The sequence below is a fragment of the Pimephales promelas genome, chromosome 16, assembly GCF_988280905.1.
Source record: "Pimephales promelas chromosome 16, fPimPro1.hap1.1, whole genome shotgun sequence".
In the NCBI taxonomy this organism is placed as follows: domain Eukaryota; kingdom Metazoa; phylum Chordata; class Actinopteri; order Cypriniformes; family Leuciscidae; genus Pimephales; species Pimephales promelas.
This window is the reverse complement of record NC_142784.1, coordinates 20,754,416-20,773,411: the sequence shown is the minus strand read 5'-3', so window position 1 is coordinate 20,773,411 and position 18,996 is coordinate 20,754,416. Positions and strand designations below refer to the sequence as shown.

Below are 18,996 nucleotides of genomic sequence, written 5' to 3'. Positions count from 1 at the left end.
TTTGGTTCTGTCCTACTCATGATTTCACATGATGTGCTTTACATGAGCCATTTTCTTGTCACAAAGTCACAAAACTGTCAAAAAGTGATATATGTGGAAAAGTCTTCTGGATTGACTCTTGATTCGCTCATTTACATTGGCTTTTTTCAGTCTGGTTTGCAGCGCAAATAAATTCTGTATAGCTTATCTACTGCTGGAAAACACAAAACAATGATTTACGGTGAATTATCTTTTTTTTTTTTAAATAAAATCGAGAAATTGTCTTTTTTTCTCTCTTCAAACATCCATTCGGCATGTTTTAGTTAATTTGTTCCTTATGAGTAGTTTTCTTATTCTAAGGCCAGTCCACTGAAGTTATTAGCTAGAAACCTGGGAAGAAGAGCCAGGCCTGTCTTAATCGCACCCTCCCCTTCCCACTGTATCAGGACTAAAGAGCATCCAGCCTTAATCAAAAGTTAACGATTCAGTGTAGAATGTGCCCTGGGCAACATTAGGGTGCTACGTTATTGCTAGTGTTCGTGGGTAATTTGCAGAACGGCCTGAGTCAATGGGAGTTTGCTTTGCTGGCGCTGGTTGGGGGAACACATGTGATGTGCCTGAAAGATCAAAACACACACTTGATGAATGTGAGGGCAGAGCCTGGCAGAGGAGGGGAATGCCCTCTAATCCCTGCTTTGAATCACTGATCAAGGTCGTTCTCAGTTCATTAAATTCTGCTGAGAATCTCGGTCTCAGTAAGCAGCACACAACACACACACTCTCACAAACACAAGACATTTTCACCTGCCCTTGGACAGACTTCACGCTTTGTTGGTTATGATTTGTGTGAGCGATGTGGTTTATTAATTTGTTGCAATATTTACCAAGCTTTGGGTGATTCAAAACTCATTTAAGGTTTATTCCGGGTGCTTTATATGTTAAACTTAAATGACAGAATTTGTAATATTTGTTATATTTACTGCAAAAAAAAAAAAAAAAAAAAATCAGACTAATTTCTCTTCAAACATCTATTTGGCATGTTTTAGTTATTTTTTTACTCTTGATCCCTCACAACGTGAGGTCGTATTTATTTTTTAACGTGCAAAAATTTAGGACGAGACCTCCAAGGACCTTTACTCATAATGGAAGTAAATGGGCTACATTTTTGTAGGATTTACAATGAAAGCAAATGGACATAAAAACAGAAATGTGTTTTAGATCTTTATAAATACATTTACGTTCATCTACTGTATTATTCATCTACTCTTGTATTATTTGAGCTGTTAAGTAAATAAATTTTTTCCGGGTTTTTTTTTTTCATGGTTCTAGGTTTTATATTGTAAATTTAGATAAAACTAATAAGCAGAAAAGCATTTTTTTTTTCCACACTGAAATTGTTTCCACATATTGTTGTACTATTGGTGAATACACCCTACCTCTATTGTATGGCTCAATGTAATGCAGTTTTCTTTCTTTCTTGTTAAAGAATAGGGGGACGAGTGAAATAGATTTTTGTGGTAATCAGTGATACGCTTTAAATACAGTCAATTGAGCTTAATTTGTAGTGAACCTGGATTTTTCCTTTAATGGTTTACAAATAAGAGGGAGAGAATCTGCCCCTCTCTGCTTACACGATGGTGAGCATGCCGAAAGTCATCCGTCTGCTTTACGCTTGATGTGCTCCACCTTTCCGCCCATCTGTCCGGTGCTGGAGATATGGAGGTGTGGGGGCGGATGGGGTGGAGATACTGGCTGTCACGCAGTTGGGCAAGTGCAGGGCATCTGGCCATGGCCTGAGGACTCAGGCAGATCTTGAGTGTAAAGATCTTGTCATCTCCAAGATGGGTAAGCGAGCTGAGTGTATGGGGAAAGCCCTTAGTTTGTGTCAAGTTTAATGTGTTCTGCTTGTGCAAATGTGCTGTACGTGTATAGTTAATGCAATGTACATGTTGGACTATGCAGAAAACCAGGCATAAATGAATCCGTAATTAAATATGTGCATTAATGCTTTGAACGGGGTACATTTATCCTAGCAACAAACTATGATAGGAAGGAGTTTTATCAGCATGAACCCGTCTTTAAAGCACATTTGGAGCGAACATGAGTTTACATCAAATCTCTGATCTTCCTGCGGGCGTATGGCAAAGGGGGAAGTTGTTTTAAGTGCGGAAATGGCTTAACTTGATTTAACTAACAGCTTCCACATAGCCTGCTGCTTAAGATACGAGGCCGGCTTAATGCACTGGACTCAAATCAAACCCAGAGTCATATACTGTGCAGAAAGAGTGCTGTGTTCGCTTGCCATCTCAAGCCCTGCCACTCAAAGTCAATATCCCAGAATGCCTGCCGCACTTAATTTCATTTTCGTGTAGTGACAGATGCACTGTGTGTTGATCCACTGGTACTTTTTTCCTGTTCTCATGTCATTTGATTTAAATTTTTACAGCACGTATGCACACACACACACACACCTCTTGTTATGTTTCCTGGGAGATTATTGCATCAAGAGGGCCGAAGCTACACAAGACTAAAGCATTACGTGAGAATACCAAGCACGCACTTGAGTAAAAGACAAATGGTAATATATGCGTAGTATATTTAGCCAACATGTCGTAATATTTAGTGTTTATTAATTTATACTATCATATTTTAGTCATTTTATTTTAATAATTTACACTTTAGTTGATGGGACAGTGCAAAATGAAACCAAATTTTTTTTTACACAGTTTATATACTAATTTAAACACTCATTGACATTTAAAAAACATGAGAACGCAACTGTACCTCTTTTTTATGCTTTAGTTATGATTCGTTGTCCGTGTTTTAGTGTGTTGTTACGGAAGGAGTGCATCCACAATGTGACCTACACATTCTGACTCGCGTCACTTGGGCTACCCTGTTTACACCTGGCATAAAGATGTGTTTTGGTCAATCGGATCACAAGTATACTGTACGTGGCAGGTACCGTTTACACCTGGTATTTTAATCCACCTATTTTGTCCAATTCTGTCCTGATTTCTTTGAGGGGAGGGTGGGTCTATATCTGTGTGGGTCTAAGTGATCTTTCAATCTAATGGACGACATAAGCTCATGCAATTTACATATAAACATGACCGGAGATGGTGGAAAATGCACTTCCCATTATGTTTTTACATTAAAGGGATATATATATATATATATATATATATATATATATATATATATATATATTACGATACTCTACTATCTACTACTATTTTTTGGAAATAGGCTCATTTTACCACTCCCCTAGAGTTAAACAGTTGGGTTTTTACCGTTTTCAAATGTATTCAGCTGATTTTCTGATATTTAGAAGAATATCAGTAACCAGACAGTTTCTGGTCTCATTGAAGTTTCTGGTCTCACTCCACATACAAAAGCAATCTGGTCGAATGCTTTTTAGACCACCTCTGGAACAAGTTCAAATGTTTTAGACTCTGTTTACACCTTTATTTAGCATTGTCCACTTGATTGACCAAGACACTTTTTAATACCAGGTGTAAACAGGGCCTTAGTTCAAGTTTCCTTTGTGCATTCATGTTATGTATAGCAAATCAATTCAGTTTACCAGTGCTCATTTATTGCTTCAGCTCAAACAAGTTCATCCCCAACAATCAGTTCCATTATAGAATTTTTTTTTTTTATCAAAAGCCATTGTAGTTTTATTTAAAAAATGTTAAATTAGCATTAGAATATGCATCTTTCGCCTTTGCTTTGCATGTGAGATTGTGTCTAACAGCAGCAGTTTCCTAGCGAGGTCGTTGACCCGTAGTCCATGAGTCTGGCAAGAAAGTCTGGTTTTAAAAAAGTGAGCAAGTACGATGGAAGAGGAAATTTGTTTCCCTCAGGAGCGGAAGCAGAGAAAACCGAGACAGTTCTTTTGCCCCCAGAGTCACATCTGTATGGTGTCTTGGCAAGGGTCTCCTTCACATTACCTCTACCTGGCTATCCATGATCTTACATATCACAGCCAACTCTTTTATTCTGAGAGGAAGAGAGAGAGTGAAGTAATGTTAGTGGCTGTGCTGGTCGTCTTGTTTTACGTTTTGGCAGACAGCACCATGACGCATGGGCTTGCATCTCATTACAGCAGGAGTCTGGGGCTCGTCTCTCTAATCAGCGGACCTGCTTATGTCTTTGGTGTTGGACCTGGGGAGAGCAGCGGCGGCCCATGTTTTCAATAAAAACCCTTCGATGGGATCTTTTCCTCGGCTGTATCAAAGGATCAGGGAGCCACAGGGTATAAAATGGAGCTTAAAGGGATAGTTCACCCAAAAATGAAAATTCTGTCATTGTTTATTCGCCCTCATGTTGTTTCAAACCCGTCTGACTTTCATAGAACAATAAAAATAGGGAGGTTTTGTAGAGTGTCAAAACTGCACTTTAAAAGTGGAAGGAAACCATGAAAAATGTGTACTCCATAGAAGAGGTTTATATAACTTGTGCTCTATTTTCCAAGTCGTCTGGAAACATATGATAACTTTGTGTGATGAATAGAAAGAATTTAAGTTGAATTTATTATTGAATGTAAATCTTGCTTGACAGCTACGGTCACCATTGACTTCCATTTTAATGGAAAAGAGCAGCTTGGACCTTCTGCTTGGAAATATAATTTTCCTTTGTTTTGATGATCTTTAGCAAATTAACTGATTGTGTAAGCAGTGTGGCAAAGGTTTAGTTGTTTAGAACCACTCATTAATTTTTTCCCACCTCCACCCATTTCTTTACAGCCATGTTCCCATTCCTGTTGGTGACCCAGACTGTTGCGCTGACCCTCCTCGTTGTGACAGTCAGGACATGTTGTCTGTCAGCCAGCTCATCTCGTGTGGTTTAATAATTAATTTGGTTTGTTTGTGTTTCTTTTGCTGCATTTTTTCGCAGTGAAAATTACAGAGGAAGTAAACCGTGCACATTGATGGTTATGTGAGTTAGCAGCAGTGGATTATTTCCATAAATGTGCGGAGAGCTAATTTATAGTCAGTCAGATTTCATACTGCTCTCATTTATAGTAAAACCCTGCATACATATTTATCTTCATTGTTTATACTTTTAATGTAAGTTTACTGCATTTTAATCACCCTTGGGGGGTCGGCAAGAATGCATCTGGAAGCCAATAACAGCCATGTTACCCGTTACCCAAACGAGGTTACCGTTTGTTACATCTATTTTGGCAAATTAGCTAGAAACGGGCAAGCATAAACAGCTGTTGCTGTTGGACTCAAGCGTCTGTGTGTCCCTCCTGCTTGTGTGTTTGTGTGAAGGAGAGCAAGAGGGGGAGAGGAGACTCATTGTATTGTGCTGACCCGTTTTTGTCCCACAGGCTTAACCCCTGCTCCTCTCTAGATTAATTTTGCATGTGTTTGTGCTTTATGGTGAGGCGTGGGCTGAAGGGATTTACCCTGTTTGACACCTCCTCAAATAAATTGTGGGGATTGTCTTCACATTGTGCTTGCAGGATTGTCTGTCACCTTCTGATTATGAGGGATGGGAGGGGGGGATGATGGTCCAGGTGGCTGTGGCAGAGTTAGTCAGTCCGTAGGGTTTCTCTCACCATCTCTCTATCCATCTTTCTGGATGTGGCTTTTACAGCTATTGATTCAAACACCCGACATCTGTGATATGATCTCTTACAGGAAACCATAAGGTCCGCCAACAAACATCGTAACAACAGTTATGGATACTTTTATAGAATTATATATAAAAAAAAATATTCATTTGTTCTAAAACACATAAATTGCATATGTTATATTTTTGTAATAATTTATTTATATTAGACACAATGCATGACTCATTGCTATTATTATTATTATTATTATTATTATTATAATGATTGATAACAATAATATGTATTGTGTTGAATCTAATATAAATAAATACATTTTTTTATAAAAACAGAAAATGTATTTTGTTAGAAAATACAATATGTTGATGTATATATATTTATATATACATATATATATATATATATATATTATTATATTACATTAATATGTAATATTATATATAATCAATATATTATAATCAGTAATAATCTATATATATTAGACACAACACAATGCTATTTAAAACAATAATAATACTATTAATATATTAATATCATTAATATCAAAATAATAAAAATAATATTTGTTTATATTAGACAAAACAATACTTTTTGTTGCTGTTATTATTATTATAATTATAATGAATAGTATTATCAATAACAATATGAATCGTTATAATAGCATCTATTGTTATAAATTCAATTAATATTTTTAATATTTTTATATTATGTTTATTTTATTTTATTATTGTTATTAACAATAATACGCAAAGATCCAAGATAGATGATTATATAGATAACTCGCAATTTATTACGAACACAGAATAACAACCCAATATGTGTGACAGTGTGCCGACAATGAACAGAACACGAGGAACTTAAATATTTAGAAATTATTATTAAAAGACAAACAGCTGTGATGATTTGTGTTGTGTCCATTGTGAATGATCAGTGGTGGGAAAACAAAAACAAAGAAACACACCTGATAAATTAAACAAATTAGAATCAATGATCTGAAATAAATGAAACATAACGGTGACAGAACGCCCTCCTCCGGGAAGGCACGACCTCACGCCGTGATGACGGAAGATATGGGAGGCGGCTTTGGAGGAGGGCACAGAGGTGATGAAGGGATGGTGACAGGAGATGGCAGAAAAGTGATGTGATGACGATGATCCCCTGGCTACAATGGTTGAGATGGTCCTCTAGCACAAACCCAGAGCCAAGAGAGGAAGCAGTCGAGTGATGCCGCGGCGACAATTGTAAGGGCCGAGGTAGAGCCAGTGTGACGGAGGACAGAGGTGATGTTGAGGGGGAAGGAGGACCCCACTCGAGCCTTAGGGTGGAGGAACGGAGCGCAGCGGCTGGCTCACAAGTCGGTGGTGGAAGTAGTGTGTCCAGCAGGACGAGGGAACCCAGTGGAACCTCAAGGCCGAGTGTCTCCGGTGGAGCCAAAGGTGGGAGGATCCAAGACAGTGCCAACAGGTCTTGGCCGAGATGGAGTGAAGAGAACAGAGGCCGGGGGCGGAGCTGCAGATGGATGGATGACCTGCGGCTCGACGTCACAGGGACTCCCTGGAGATTGTGCAGGGCAGTAGACATTTGGCAGTCGTGGGACTGGAGGACTGGCTGAGCTTCATGGTGCCACAAAACTTGCAGTAAAGCAGTCCAGTTTATGAAGTCATTGGTGTTGTCCAAAAACAGCGATGATAAAGGTATCGGTTGGTATAGGGTGGGAGTCAATATTTCCGAAGTCTATCAGCCAGTCCTCATTGTCCATAGTTACGACTCCCTCGTCCGCTGATGTCGCGGTCTCACACCCCTGGTGTTCTCAGCGGTCCAAGGTGATGATTTAGTGATGGTGAAGTCACATTATAACACACACAAATACTTTTATTTCACCCTGATCTGTGTTCATCTCACATCTGTACTTCCTCTTAATCTCTGAGCTTGATTAACCCATCGGCTCTGCGTTGCTCGGCCTAACCACATTGATGGCACTGTGCCCAGCTTCAGCTTTAGAAAGACCCCCTTAGCCTTCTCTAGAGCTGAGAGTTTGCTTAAACACATATGAATGGGGTGGCACTGTCAGTGTTTCATGGCATGTGCAGTACAGGATGATCAGTCATACCCTTTTCAGAACACAACCACCAACTTTTCCAAATTTCACAGATGTTTACTTGCCCTGAGGGTACTCCATGGGTGAAAGATGAGACCATGCCTGGTCCCAGCCCCTGAGACACAACCGGAACAAGAACACAGCAGAGTACTGAAAGAAAGCTTCCCTTATGTTTTCCCTCTGGACTGGTCACCTCTTGTTCCGTTACTGCACCAGTCACTGGTTGATATTTTCAGCTGGGCTGTTTTTTTGTGAAGATTTTGCACGTTCTAGATTTATGCAGTGCTTAGTGTTTCCTGCCCTCACCCCAGCCACACTCCTCCGTGTAGCTGCATATAAAACAGGCTGGATATATTTATATCGTGGTCTCTGAGCCTGAGGCAGAGGCCCCTCTCCACTAGTTCTGGAAGAGAGCAGCTTTGACTCCTCAAAGGTCAAGGGAGTATTGAGGTATCGAGATCCGGTTCTGGATACTAATTTTTTGGATAATGGTTTTTAAAATTACTAAAAACAAAAATTGTCAATATGTAAGCTTGAGGAAGATTTTAGCCATTTTGTTTAATTTACGATCCCTTACGATCATCAATTCTGGCCCTGTGAGGAGCAGCGCCTAAGCTGAGAGAACAGTTCATCTGAAGGTCATGACGGCCTTGTTCTCTTTTAATTGAGTTAAGATGGCCAAATAAATGGTCTGCAGGCTAGCAAAATCATTACCCTCACTCAGCGTCTACACACGGGCCACTCACACGCCACTTACTCGCTTTCACTGTTCTGACAAGTCCAAAGCGCAACAGTCAAACACACATGTTTCTCTTGTGTTTTAAACACATACTTAGAGCGTTCATCTTTTTTTTATAATCGCAGTTCTTTTCTTTGATGTTCAGTGAATCTTCATGGTGGTTTACCTCACATCTTTGCTGGCTTTTTACTGGGATTCACTCGCTGGTGTTAATGTACAGTCTGCGTTTCCCGCTAATGTCTTTAACGGATAGAAAACACTCCAGCAGCGGTATGACTCTAATAAGCTAATAGCACAGTCTCTTGACAGGTCCATGAGAGTTCATACATTAAATGGATAAACGCAGGCTTTTCTTCCCAATGAGCATTTCTTTCCCACACCACATAGACTCACTTAGGAACAGTGTTGGGGGATGTTACTTTCAAAAGAAATGCTTATATTTTGGTATTTTTTAATGAAAAGTAACAAATTATGTTATATTGTTACAATCTTTAAAAATGTCAAGTTGCTTTTACAGTATTTTTTTTTTTTTTTTTACATTTGAAGTTCTATTTTTAAGTGTTTTATGCCCATATTGCCTATACCACCAAAAGTGTGGTATGAGTGTATTTACATTGAAATTAGAATCACAGTAAACGCCTCACTCCTCTGAAAGCTCAATTTTTCATTTACAATTTTTTAGTTTTTGTTTTTAAACCTAACAAAATAGTTTTTTAAATATATTTTTAGGATTAATTGAAAAATGTATTTTTCCATCTTTCCATGTTTTCACTGTTATATTACTGCATTTCTATGTATCCAAATAAAAACAGAGGCAGAACAACCAATTAAAGCATTACTTATGCATGCTGCATTTTTTACAAAAAAAACAACAACATGATTTTCGCAGCCTTTTTGTTTAATTTTTTTTGTTTATTAATGAAACTCACATTCAAATGTTGATCAAAAAATGCATTAAGCTAGAATAAAACTTTTTTTTTAAAAGCAGAGGCTCTTTCTTTTGAAATCTAGTATGTTCAGATATGCATACAAAATATTCTGGAGGCCATGACATTTTTGTAAAAATTATCAAAAACCCTGGCAATGGCTGGCAAAAATGCTGGCGGCGAAAGAGTAAAAAGAAACAAACAAACTTTAACATATTAACCCCAACACTGAATGATGGAATAACTTGCATGCTTGAAAAAGTGTCCACCCGGCATTAAACGCGCTTTTTTCTTTCCTTTCTTCCTTTTTTCTTTTCTCTGCAGGTATATCCTAAAGGACACTCTTTCTCCCGTTTATCATTTCCGCATTTTCTTTTTATTATCAAATATTATTATTTTCCTTTTTTAAGCATGCACATCTACTCCATCACTCTTCCCCTTTCATCCTCCTTTCCTCCCTTCATTTTCTTCATTGATTTACCATCAATATGTGTGAGTGAAGAAGAAAGGAGAGGAGTGGAGAGAGGAGAGGACTGGAGAGAGGAGGGCCACAGCCCAGCGCAACACCCTCCCCGCCATCGGTGTTCTTAGGGACGCTAGTACAAAAATGTGGATCAAAAAGCAAATAATGACCGCCGTGTAACCAACACTTACCTACTGTGCCAGTTGGCTCGTGTTTTGCGGCCCTTTGAAATTTTCAGACTGAAAGTTATGTTCAAAATGGCCTCGGAAAGAGGAGTGTTGCGCAACATCTAAGTCAGGACTGTGCCACAATATAGTTTAGGTGGCAAGAAGTCTTGATTTTACTGTCAAACATAGCCTGCACACAGCACAAACAGATCAGTGTTCATTAGGAAATTAGTTGATCTGACAGAAGTAAAAGCACAAACAGTGCCAAAAATATGTGTGTCCATTTTCTCTCCTGTTCTCGTCATATATATCAACTATAGCGGAGCTCCAAATGGTGTTCTGATGCTGAGACCCATCCAGCTATTTGGACATCTTTTGGAATATACAGCAGTATTTAAAAAAAACAAACAAAAAAAACAAATAAGCTTTAGATAAGTAAATAAATTTGTCATGAACAGCACTGGAGTGGTCCATCAGTTTTATTTTTGCAGCGTACGTTGTGTTTAAAGCGTATATCTAACACAGTGCCCTTACCAGATTCAACACAATACAGCGTAAGGTATCCTAACCAGTTTTTCTACCCTAATCTTTGCTTTGTCCGTAAGGCCTATAAGCTTTTTGACTTGAAAGATCCTTATGCTCACCAAGTCTGCATTCATTTATCAAACCACAGTAATATTTTAAAATATGATTACCGTTTTCTATTTTAATATACAGTATTTTAAAATGTTAATTATTCCTGTGATGGCAAAGCTGAATTTTTGGCAGTCCTCAGTGTCACATGATCCTTCAGATATCATTGGAACATAAGGATGTACTGTATATTTATTATTATAATCATTAACAAAATTATCATGTTAACAGATTAAATAAATTGAAACACTATTTGCTGGAAGGACCTTGTAAAGTAATGAAAGAATGTGCTCATTGGTTAAGTTTCAAACATGTACTTTTAGGGAAAAAAAAGAAGAAAAATCCAAGGCACTTCTTCCAGTTCTGAAAATATTATTATGTTGTTAAACAGTTGTGCTGCTTAATATTTTTGTGGAAACCGATGCAGTTGTCCATGCTTCTTTGATGAATGAAAAGTTCAATGTATTTATTTGAAATACGTGTGTAGATTTCATCAATATAATTTGCCCTTACTGAATAGAAGTATTATTTTCTTTTTTTATCTTACTGACCGCCAAAGTATTGTCACTTGTGATTTTTGGGTTCATTGTGGGCAGAGAAATTGTTGGTCGCTAGTTAGAACATGGTGTTTAATTCCAGGGCTTAATATAAAGGCACGATTGACCACGGGTTATCACTTAGAATTGTTGTTTGTAACACAAGTTCCCGGTATTGCTGCTCAATATGTTGTAAAGTGATCTGTTTAAATAATAGTAAAAAACAACCCCTGGCCAGGTTTGCTCAGTGCTGTGATGTTACCAATGCCATGTGTACGACTGGTGGAGTTGTCTATATTAAGCGTGCGTCTAGAAAAATAAAAATTTTAAATATTTATGCTCCAAAATGTTTCTTCTTTCTGCTTTTGTGCCCCAACTATCCATTTATCTTGGCGTGTTTAGAGTGTGCGAGTTGTTTTGTACGTATCAGCTTGTTGGAACACCACCTGTGATGCTGGAATAGATTTTGGACAAAACCTGTGTTTAACAGACCTCACTGGCTTCATGTGTGCACCCGTGTGTAAGATACACAAGACAGTAGGACTAAAAAGTAGGATGTGTTTGTGTGTGTACTGCATTTTTAATGAATGAAGGCTTGCTGTGTTTGAACTTTGTAATCATCTGCAGTATATTGGCAGGGGGATGCAACTTTGTGCTGGATCTAGATTGCATAGAAATGTTCATATCGTTCTGTATCCCTTGATATGACTAGTTATTTTATGAAGGTGGAGAAAGAACATGGTCGACATGATCTTAGACATCCCATGCAATTTAGCATCGCCATTTAAATGGATGAACATAAGCTATATTACACAAAATATTTAGCACAAAAAGCTAAAGTACAACAAGGCTTCTTTTCACCAGGCATTAAAGGAGTAGTTCACTTTTTAAAAAAAAATCTACTATTCGAACTTCATCAAAATGAACAAATTTTTTCCAGAGTCAACTCGTTCATTTTGTTCGTTGAATGAGTCACAAACTCGCATCATAGAACAGAGCAAGGCGACCATTTGAGCTTATAAAACTTAAACTTTTTTTTTTTTTTTTTTAAATGAGCGATCGTTTCGCTTGATAAGACCCTTATTCATCATTTGGAATCGTTTAAAACCCTTTGTTTCGTTTAAAACAATTTGCACTGAAACTGTCTTTTGGACCTTGAACCGTTTGGTTCCCATTGAGGTCCATTATATGGAGAAAAATCCTAGAATTTTTTCATCAAAAACCTTAATTTCTTTTCGACTGAAGAAAGAATGACATGGACATCTTGGATGACATGGTGGTGAGTAAATTATCAGCAAAAGTTTTTTTTAGAAAAAAGTGAACTATCAATTTAAAGGGATAGTTCACCCCCCCCCCCAAAAAAAAAGACATATCACCGATGTTGTTCCAAAACTGTATGATATGGGTTCTTCTGTGAAACTTTAAATTGTTTCACTGTTTTTTGCCCATACAGTTAAATTCAATGGATTCCAAAAGTTGTTTTAACCCAAATATTTCTTATTATTATCAAATTTCAAACAGTTGTTCTGCTTAATATATTTATGATTACCATGATATATATATATATTTTAGGATTCTTTGATTAATATATAGTTTGAAAGAAACACATTTACAGTAGTTGCAATAGTGCGAATATTAGAAAAAAATAAATGAATGTTTTCAATCTTCACTTTTCATGAATGCATTAATTTCTTTGCTGAATAGTATAAATAAATAAATAAATCTTACTGACCCTAAACGGTAACTTTGCTTATTTTACAGAATAGAATGGAATGAATAGAATGAATCTATTCTATTTCCTTACTTTCAAATTGCAGTTTCTGCATTGTTAAGCAAGCAAACAAACACGCTCTTTAATGTCAGGAGTAAATGAGAGTCCAGACTAAAGTGTGCAGAAGCCCAACCATGAGTGTAAACTATTGTTCTCAGATTCGTACATGAGCGGGAAACAGTAATGAGCGTGTGATTATGGATTGCTGCGAGGATGGATCTCCTCCAGCTGCTCGGTACCTCCGGTCAACGCTCGTCTCACCACCCCATGTCCCGGCCAGCTCCATCCGCGACCGCAGTGTTCAGAAGCTGCCATTTGTTTAGATAAGCCTTTGATTCTGAATTTTATACTTCTTGGCTTCACATGATGGCAAACTCCACTTTTTAACTCTTTCACGCCACGCCGCTGTGCTTTGTAATAAGCTGCGACGATTATACGATTGAAAATATGCTCTAATCGCTCGCGTGTTTATTTTGGACTGCGATACTTGGCCAAAAACAATACCAGTCAAAACAAAGCAGGGGTTATGTGGACTCGCAGTAATTTGCGCTGTCTGTGAAGAGGTTTTTGCCTCTCTTTGAAGTGTCCAGTGCCCAAATTACAGTGCTGCCATAATGAAGTATTACCATGCAATTACCCAGCGGTGCACTACACACAGCAGCCGAGCAGAGAAAGTGCTGGGAATAGTGTGTGTGTGTGTGTGTTTATGAGTGTGTTGCAGTGCCACGCTGTGAACAGGACGGCTTGGCTCTACAGTGGGCGGCCCTCACCTGAGGTGGCCGGGCACGATGAATTATGGAGCGCCGGCAGCCTCATCAATACTGCAACGTGAGCGCAAAATACGCAACCTATTGGCACCAGCCTACGCGTTAACAGCCAATGTATTTTTAATTAACGCAGAGCCTTCCTGCTTCGTTTGACAGTTGCCATAAACATGACAGAGGTTGGTGACAGTTATTTCTGGTGCTCAGGTAGCACAAAGGCATTTAATTTTTCACAAACCGAGACGGCGCCTTGTCTTTGCGCTTAGACCCTTGGGGCACTTTCTCCTCTTCTAAAAAAATAAAACAAATGGGAAAAAGGAGCACTACCAGGTCGACACAAGAGTACGTGCCAACCATTCAGAGATGGTTTTTAATTTGTTGCCGCTTGCTGCACGTTTGGGGAGTAGTATTATTCAGGCTTCCATAGAAACCCATGTTACACATCATTGGCAGTTAAGTCCGTGAAGAAGGAGGTCGACTCCTCCCTGTTGCAGACGCCTTGATTAAAACCAACATGAGAGAGAGAGTGATGAGACAAACCACATGGTTAGTGACTCATACACACCAGGCCTGCAGCAGATGCACGCTCTGAGATCTCTAATCAAATCTCAGTTTAGTACATTGTGGAAGCGATCTGAGACACAAATTCACTCTTTATGTCAATAACGGAAGTCATCACGGTTTTTCTGAAGCGGAATCTCCTCGCTCGCACTTACCTCAGCGGCCCCTGCTCTTGGACACTCGGGGTCAGTCGCGGCTGAAATGAGAACCAGGGACGGGCGCGGGGTCAGCAGCTGGTGGAGGATATGGCAATCATTTATAAAAATATGCTTTCCCAAGCCCACAAAAACAAAAGCCCCAAACTCAACAGCTGGGAAGGGTTGGGAGTAGCCCCAAGGCTGGCAAGTTCCCTTCCAGATGGAGAGGTTAGGCCGAGGCTAGCCAGGCAGCTTCACTTAAACTTCCGATTCCCATTAGGCACAGAGAAGATTGCAGGGGAAGGGAAGAGGAAGAAAAGCAATGAGCATGACTGCTCTGTTTTTTCACCCCGCTTAATCAAATAAAGCAGGAAGCTTCCGAGACGGAAGAATTGTGTTTATTGATACTTAAGCATACTCGGAGTTTGTTTGTTTTCGAAATCCTCTCTCTCGCTGTGTGATATTGGTATTGGTGGTTTTGTCATTGCTTTTTTTTTCTGCAAATCTTTTTCTGGGAGAGTTACGTTTTCACTTTTTTTTTCTATTATTATTATTAATAGTACATTTTTTAAAAAATAGAACCACTGGGAAATTTAGCTAAACCATTTGGAGTTAATAGCCAGGGCATGTCAAATAATGAATGAAACAGGTCTTAAATAAGAATTGATGACCTTCTCCTAGTCTTCTGTTGATCTGACACCCCACGCAGCACAGAAGTAACGGGTCCTTTTGTGGATATTAAGTTACCACCGGCTCAACTCTTTTGAAATGTGCAATTGCTGTCTTAAAGGAACTCCAGAACCCAATGAAGACGGCCCCTTATTAAGAGTAATGTACACACCAAAGCCTCGGGAATAGATCCACGGCACGTAATGCGTATCATTTGTGAGCCCGGTGTCAGGAGCTAGTGGCTACAGATAGACATGAGGGGAAGTTGACACGGGGTCCACACAACCTGGCAACCTTTTGAAACAGTACATGTGATATTCATTGAGAAAGACTCTGAACGTTTACCGCTAGAAGGCCGGGCTGCTGATGTATTAAGCTCTATGAGGTCTGATGGGAATTAATCAATGAAACGGCAGAAGCCTGAGCCAAGTTCGTACCCCTCCTTCAAGCCCCCCAGCAAATGTCATAATCAGTTTTTTTTATAGAAATATGGAAAAACTCCATTTACAGCCTGTCTGAAAAAGTAATAGTGTGTTTTGTTTAGAAATGAAACAGCTCTTTGGGTCGTTTTCGCACGCTTTTTGAATGAAGGCAGTGGCTTAGTTATTATTATGAAATGTGGATTTGATTTTAATGCACATGTGTAAAAGCAATTGAAATCAGATCGGATCCCACTGAAGACATTACCCTCACCTCAACTGGCCATTTTTGGATATGCTCCCATATATATTAATGATCTGAAGCCTCACAAGTGAGTGGTGACTGTCTGGGCTGCCATTACAGTGCCATTACATTACACAAAGCATTTGGAGATTTATTTTGTGATTTTTTTTTTTTGTCTCATTTTGGCTGAATATGTTTCTCCTGAGGCTGTAAGGTAATCCAGCACCGCCTTAAGCTGACGACCATCGACCCCTTTGGGCTGTAAACACACCAGCAAAGCTCAGGGGTCATGACCTCATGGCATGGTGAGGTCAGGGTGGCGGACAGCAGGGGCAGCCATCACAGGCCCATTACTGCAGGAAATTGGAAACACTGACACAGCTCAGACACGGGCAGCATGCGCTCTGACGCCATTTGTAGCGCCTAATTGTGCCATAATTAAGATGAACTGAAAGGGGGGATGGGAGTGGTGCTGGAAGGAGAAGCAGACAGGAAAGAGGAAAGCTATCATCACATGTTAGCCTTAGTGGACGTGACTACAGTGTGCTTTTTTTTTAGCTTCATAATCTCACAAGGTTTAGTGTCAGGATGTTTTTTGTTGTTATGTTTTAACATATTAAACTTCTTATTTGTTCAGCGTATTGTTATATGACACTTTAAAATTCCTAATTTTATGAGTTTTGAAGATGAGGGCCCACGTTTGCCCATGGATTGCTGAAAAATTATTACTGCATTTGATTGAACATGCTGCCTTGTAAATTAACAGGAAGATATAAAATGTTTTTTTTCCTTCCATTTTAAAAGTTGATTTGTCATAATAATAATTATTCGTATTCATCTTTGGGTTGCGAGACGCCGTTTGAGAACCGCTGATTTAAAGGACAATTTTAGACATGTATTACATGAACGAAAGAGGGAAAAAAATGACAAGTTTAGCTGTGTGGTTTGCAATTTTGCCATCAACTTATATTACATAAAACAGGCCTGCGACCGCAGCATAGCGATCCTGTGTAACACAAGACCGTGAGTTCTGGGGCCACGATCTTTCCCCATTTGCATGTTTGAAACGACAGGGCCTCACCTTTTAATGAAAGAAAGCAGCTCCCTTCCATGTTCATTTCAGCCATGTTGAATTAGAATAAAGATCTCTGTGCTTTCTCAGTCGAACTCCCATTCTCACAAATTTAAAACCTCCTGTCTCAAACCAAACCAAACCACTGATCAGAGTCAGATGAAATCGGATGTTCGTTTAAACGTGGATTGGAGTGGTCAGATATTCTGTTTGTTTATGTGTGTTTGTGTGTCAGACAGAAACGAAGGGCAGTCATTGGCCTCCTCGGGCCTGGCCGCCCTGTAAACAGACACCTACTGGCAGCTGGGCACTTGGCAGCTGGACAGGCCTGCGTGTAGAGAAGGACACTGACCCCACCGTCTCACTGTCTCCACCCACCCACACACACACACACACACACACTCACAGAGGTCTGTGCTACCCCTTCCTGTGGCTCGGCCGTGACTCGTCCCGACTCCCACTGTGACAGACAGCAGTGTGTTTACTGGCTTTCCGGAAACCTCGGCAGGAAGAGCATATCTCTCCACTTCCAAATTTTTATTTTTAAATCAACACTTTGGACCATTTATTTGTGCCCAACAACAAGCCAGCGTGATTTATTTTGCTGTAATCTAAAGCGAGCGTCTCCATTTCCTAAAATAAAGCGCTGGAAATGCCTGAAAGAATGTAAACCGAATGCTAGAGAAATTATACAAATACAGATAGCTGCGAGCTCTTAGTCAAAATGTTTTCTCTGAAGTGTGCTGGGGAGCCTCTCGAGGCTTGCCAAGAAAACACTCTAACATTTCTTTCTTCCTCTATAAGCTTTTGCGTGAGACCTCCTCCTGGAGTGAGAGCTTAAGTACTCGTTTTAATAGCTAAACGTGCTTTTATCTAACACATCAGCCTTTATCCCTACGATGAGGATGACGCGTATAATATTATTATATGATCAAGCTAAACTGTGTAATAAGCCTTTATCTGACTTTCTGAATTCTTCTGTGCTCTAAATCACTCTCAAATATTTTGACAGCCTGATAATCTCTATTCAGTTGTTGCAAAATATTAGTTGTTTTCATGCCTTTTGCAAGACACTGGACCACTTCATGATTTTCATGTTCAGAAAGGTTTTTTTTTTCTCCTACCCAACTGTGTCTTGCTTAATAATGTGGAACAACCTCTAAATAGGGTTTCCATTAACCTAAGACCAGACAAACTACTTAATAAACCTGTCTGAGATTGATACCAGTTATCTAAAAATACATGCGTGTGTGTGTGTAATCATTTTAAAATAATTTTTATCCATACAATTTAAAGTTAAATTATGCTGGGTTATAATGAATGGTTATTATTATTATTTTTTATTTGTATTATTCTAAACTTGTATATATATATATATATATATATATATATATATATATATATAATGTGTTATATTTATTTATTATCATAACCCAGCATAATTTAACTTTTTATATATATATATATATATATATATATATATATAGTGTTTTATATCTTTATAATATTTTTGTACAGTATTTATTTAGACATTTATTGATTTAGTTAATTTTATGCATTTTATTATTATATTTATACAAATGTGATATATATATATGAAGAGTTCAGATGCAAAAGCCTCTAAGTGCCATTTGAAATTTTCTTCTAAAATGATCATTTTTATCAAGCTTATAAAAATGTTTAAAAATATTTATCAAGTATATTTAAGTTCAGTAATTTCACTTAAATGGCAATGATAATTACCTATTAATTGCCATTTAAGTGAAATTACTGAACTTAAATATACAAGCTTGATAAAAACGACCATTCTAGAAGAAAATTTCAAATGGCATTTAGAGACTTTTGCATCTGAACTCTTCATATATATATATATATATAAAATCGTATTTATTATTTACATTTTTGTGTGTGTGTGTGTGTGTGTGTGTGTGTGTGTGTGTGTTTTTCTAAAAAAGTGGATTCTGACAATTATGTTTACTGCTAGCCGACGTGTACGTGCTTATGGAAGCGCAGCAGCTGTCTGTTTGCGGTTTAAATCAGCATCATTCTGTCTCTTCTCTTCTCTAATTATTCATCGAGAGAACTGTTAATATCCTGCATGTGGTTTTTCCCTTCTCCGCTCTCGCTGTCCTACTCTCTGATCATCACTCCTAAACAAGCTTCGCTTTATCATCACTGCCAACACTTCTCTAATGAAGGCCTGTATGCAATCACCAAAACACACCAGAGGTTCGCAA

At 38.6% G+C, this 18,996-nt stretch overlaps 1 protein-coding gene across 5 annotated transcripts in view; it reads left to right on the top strand.

Annotated features, from left to right (window-relative positions):
- bcas3 (BCAS3 microtubule associated cell migration factor) overlaps positions 1 to 18,996 on the top strand; it is a 222,501-nt gene that overhangs the window by 125,426 nt on the left and 78,079 nt on the right. The window contains exon 24 of one of the 5 annotated variants that reach the window (XM_039671019.2): positions 9,648 to 11,457. The exons of the other annotated variants lie outside the window; for them this stretch is intronic. Coding sequence (XP_039526953.2) covers positions 9,648 to 9,658 — 11 coding nt within the window. The 3' untranslated portion in view covers positions 9,659 to 11,457. Of the gene's footprint in view, positions 1 to 9,647; positions 11,458 to 18,996 lie in introns of those variants that run through there. 5 annotated transcript variants of the gene reach the window in all.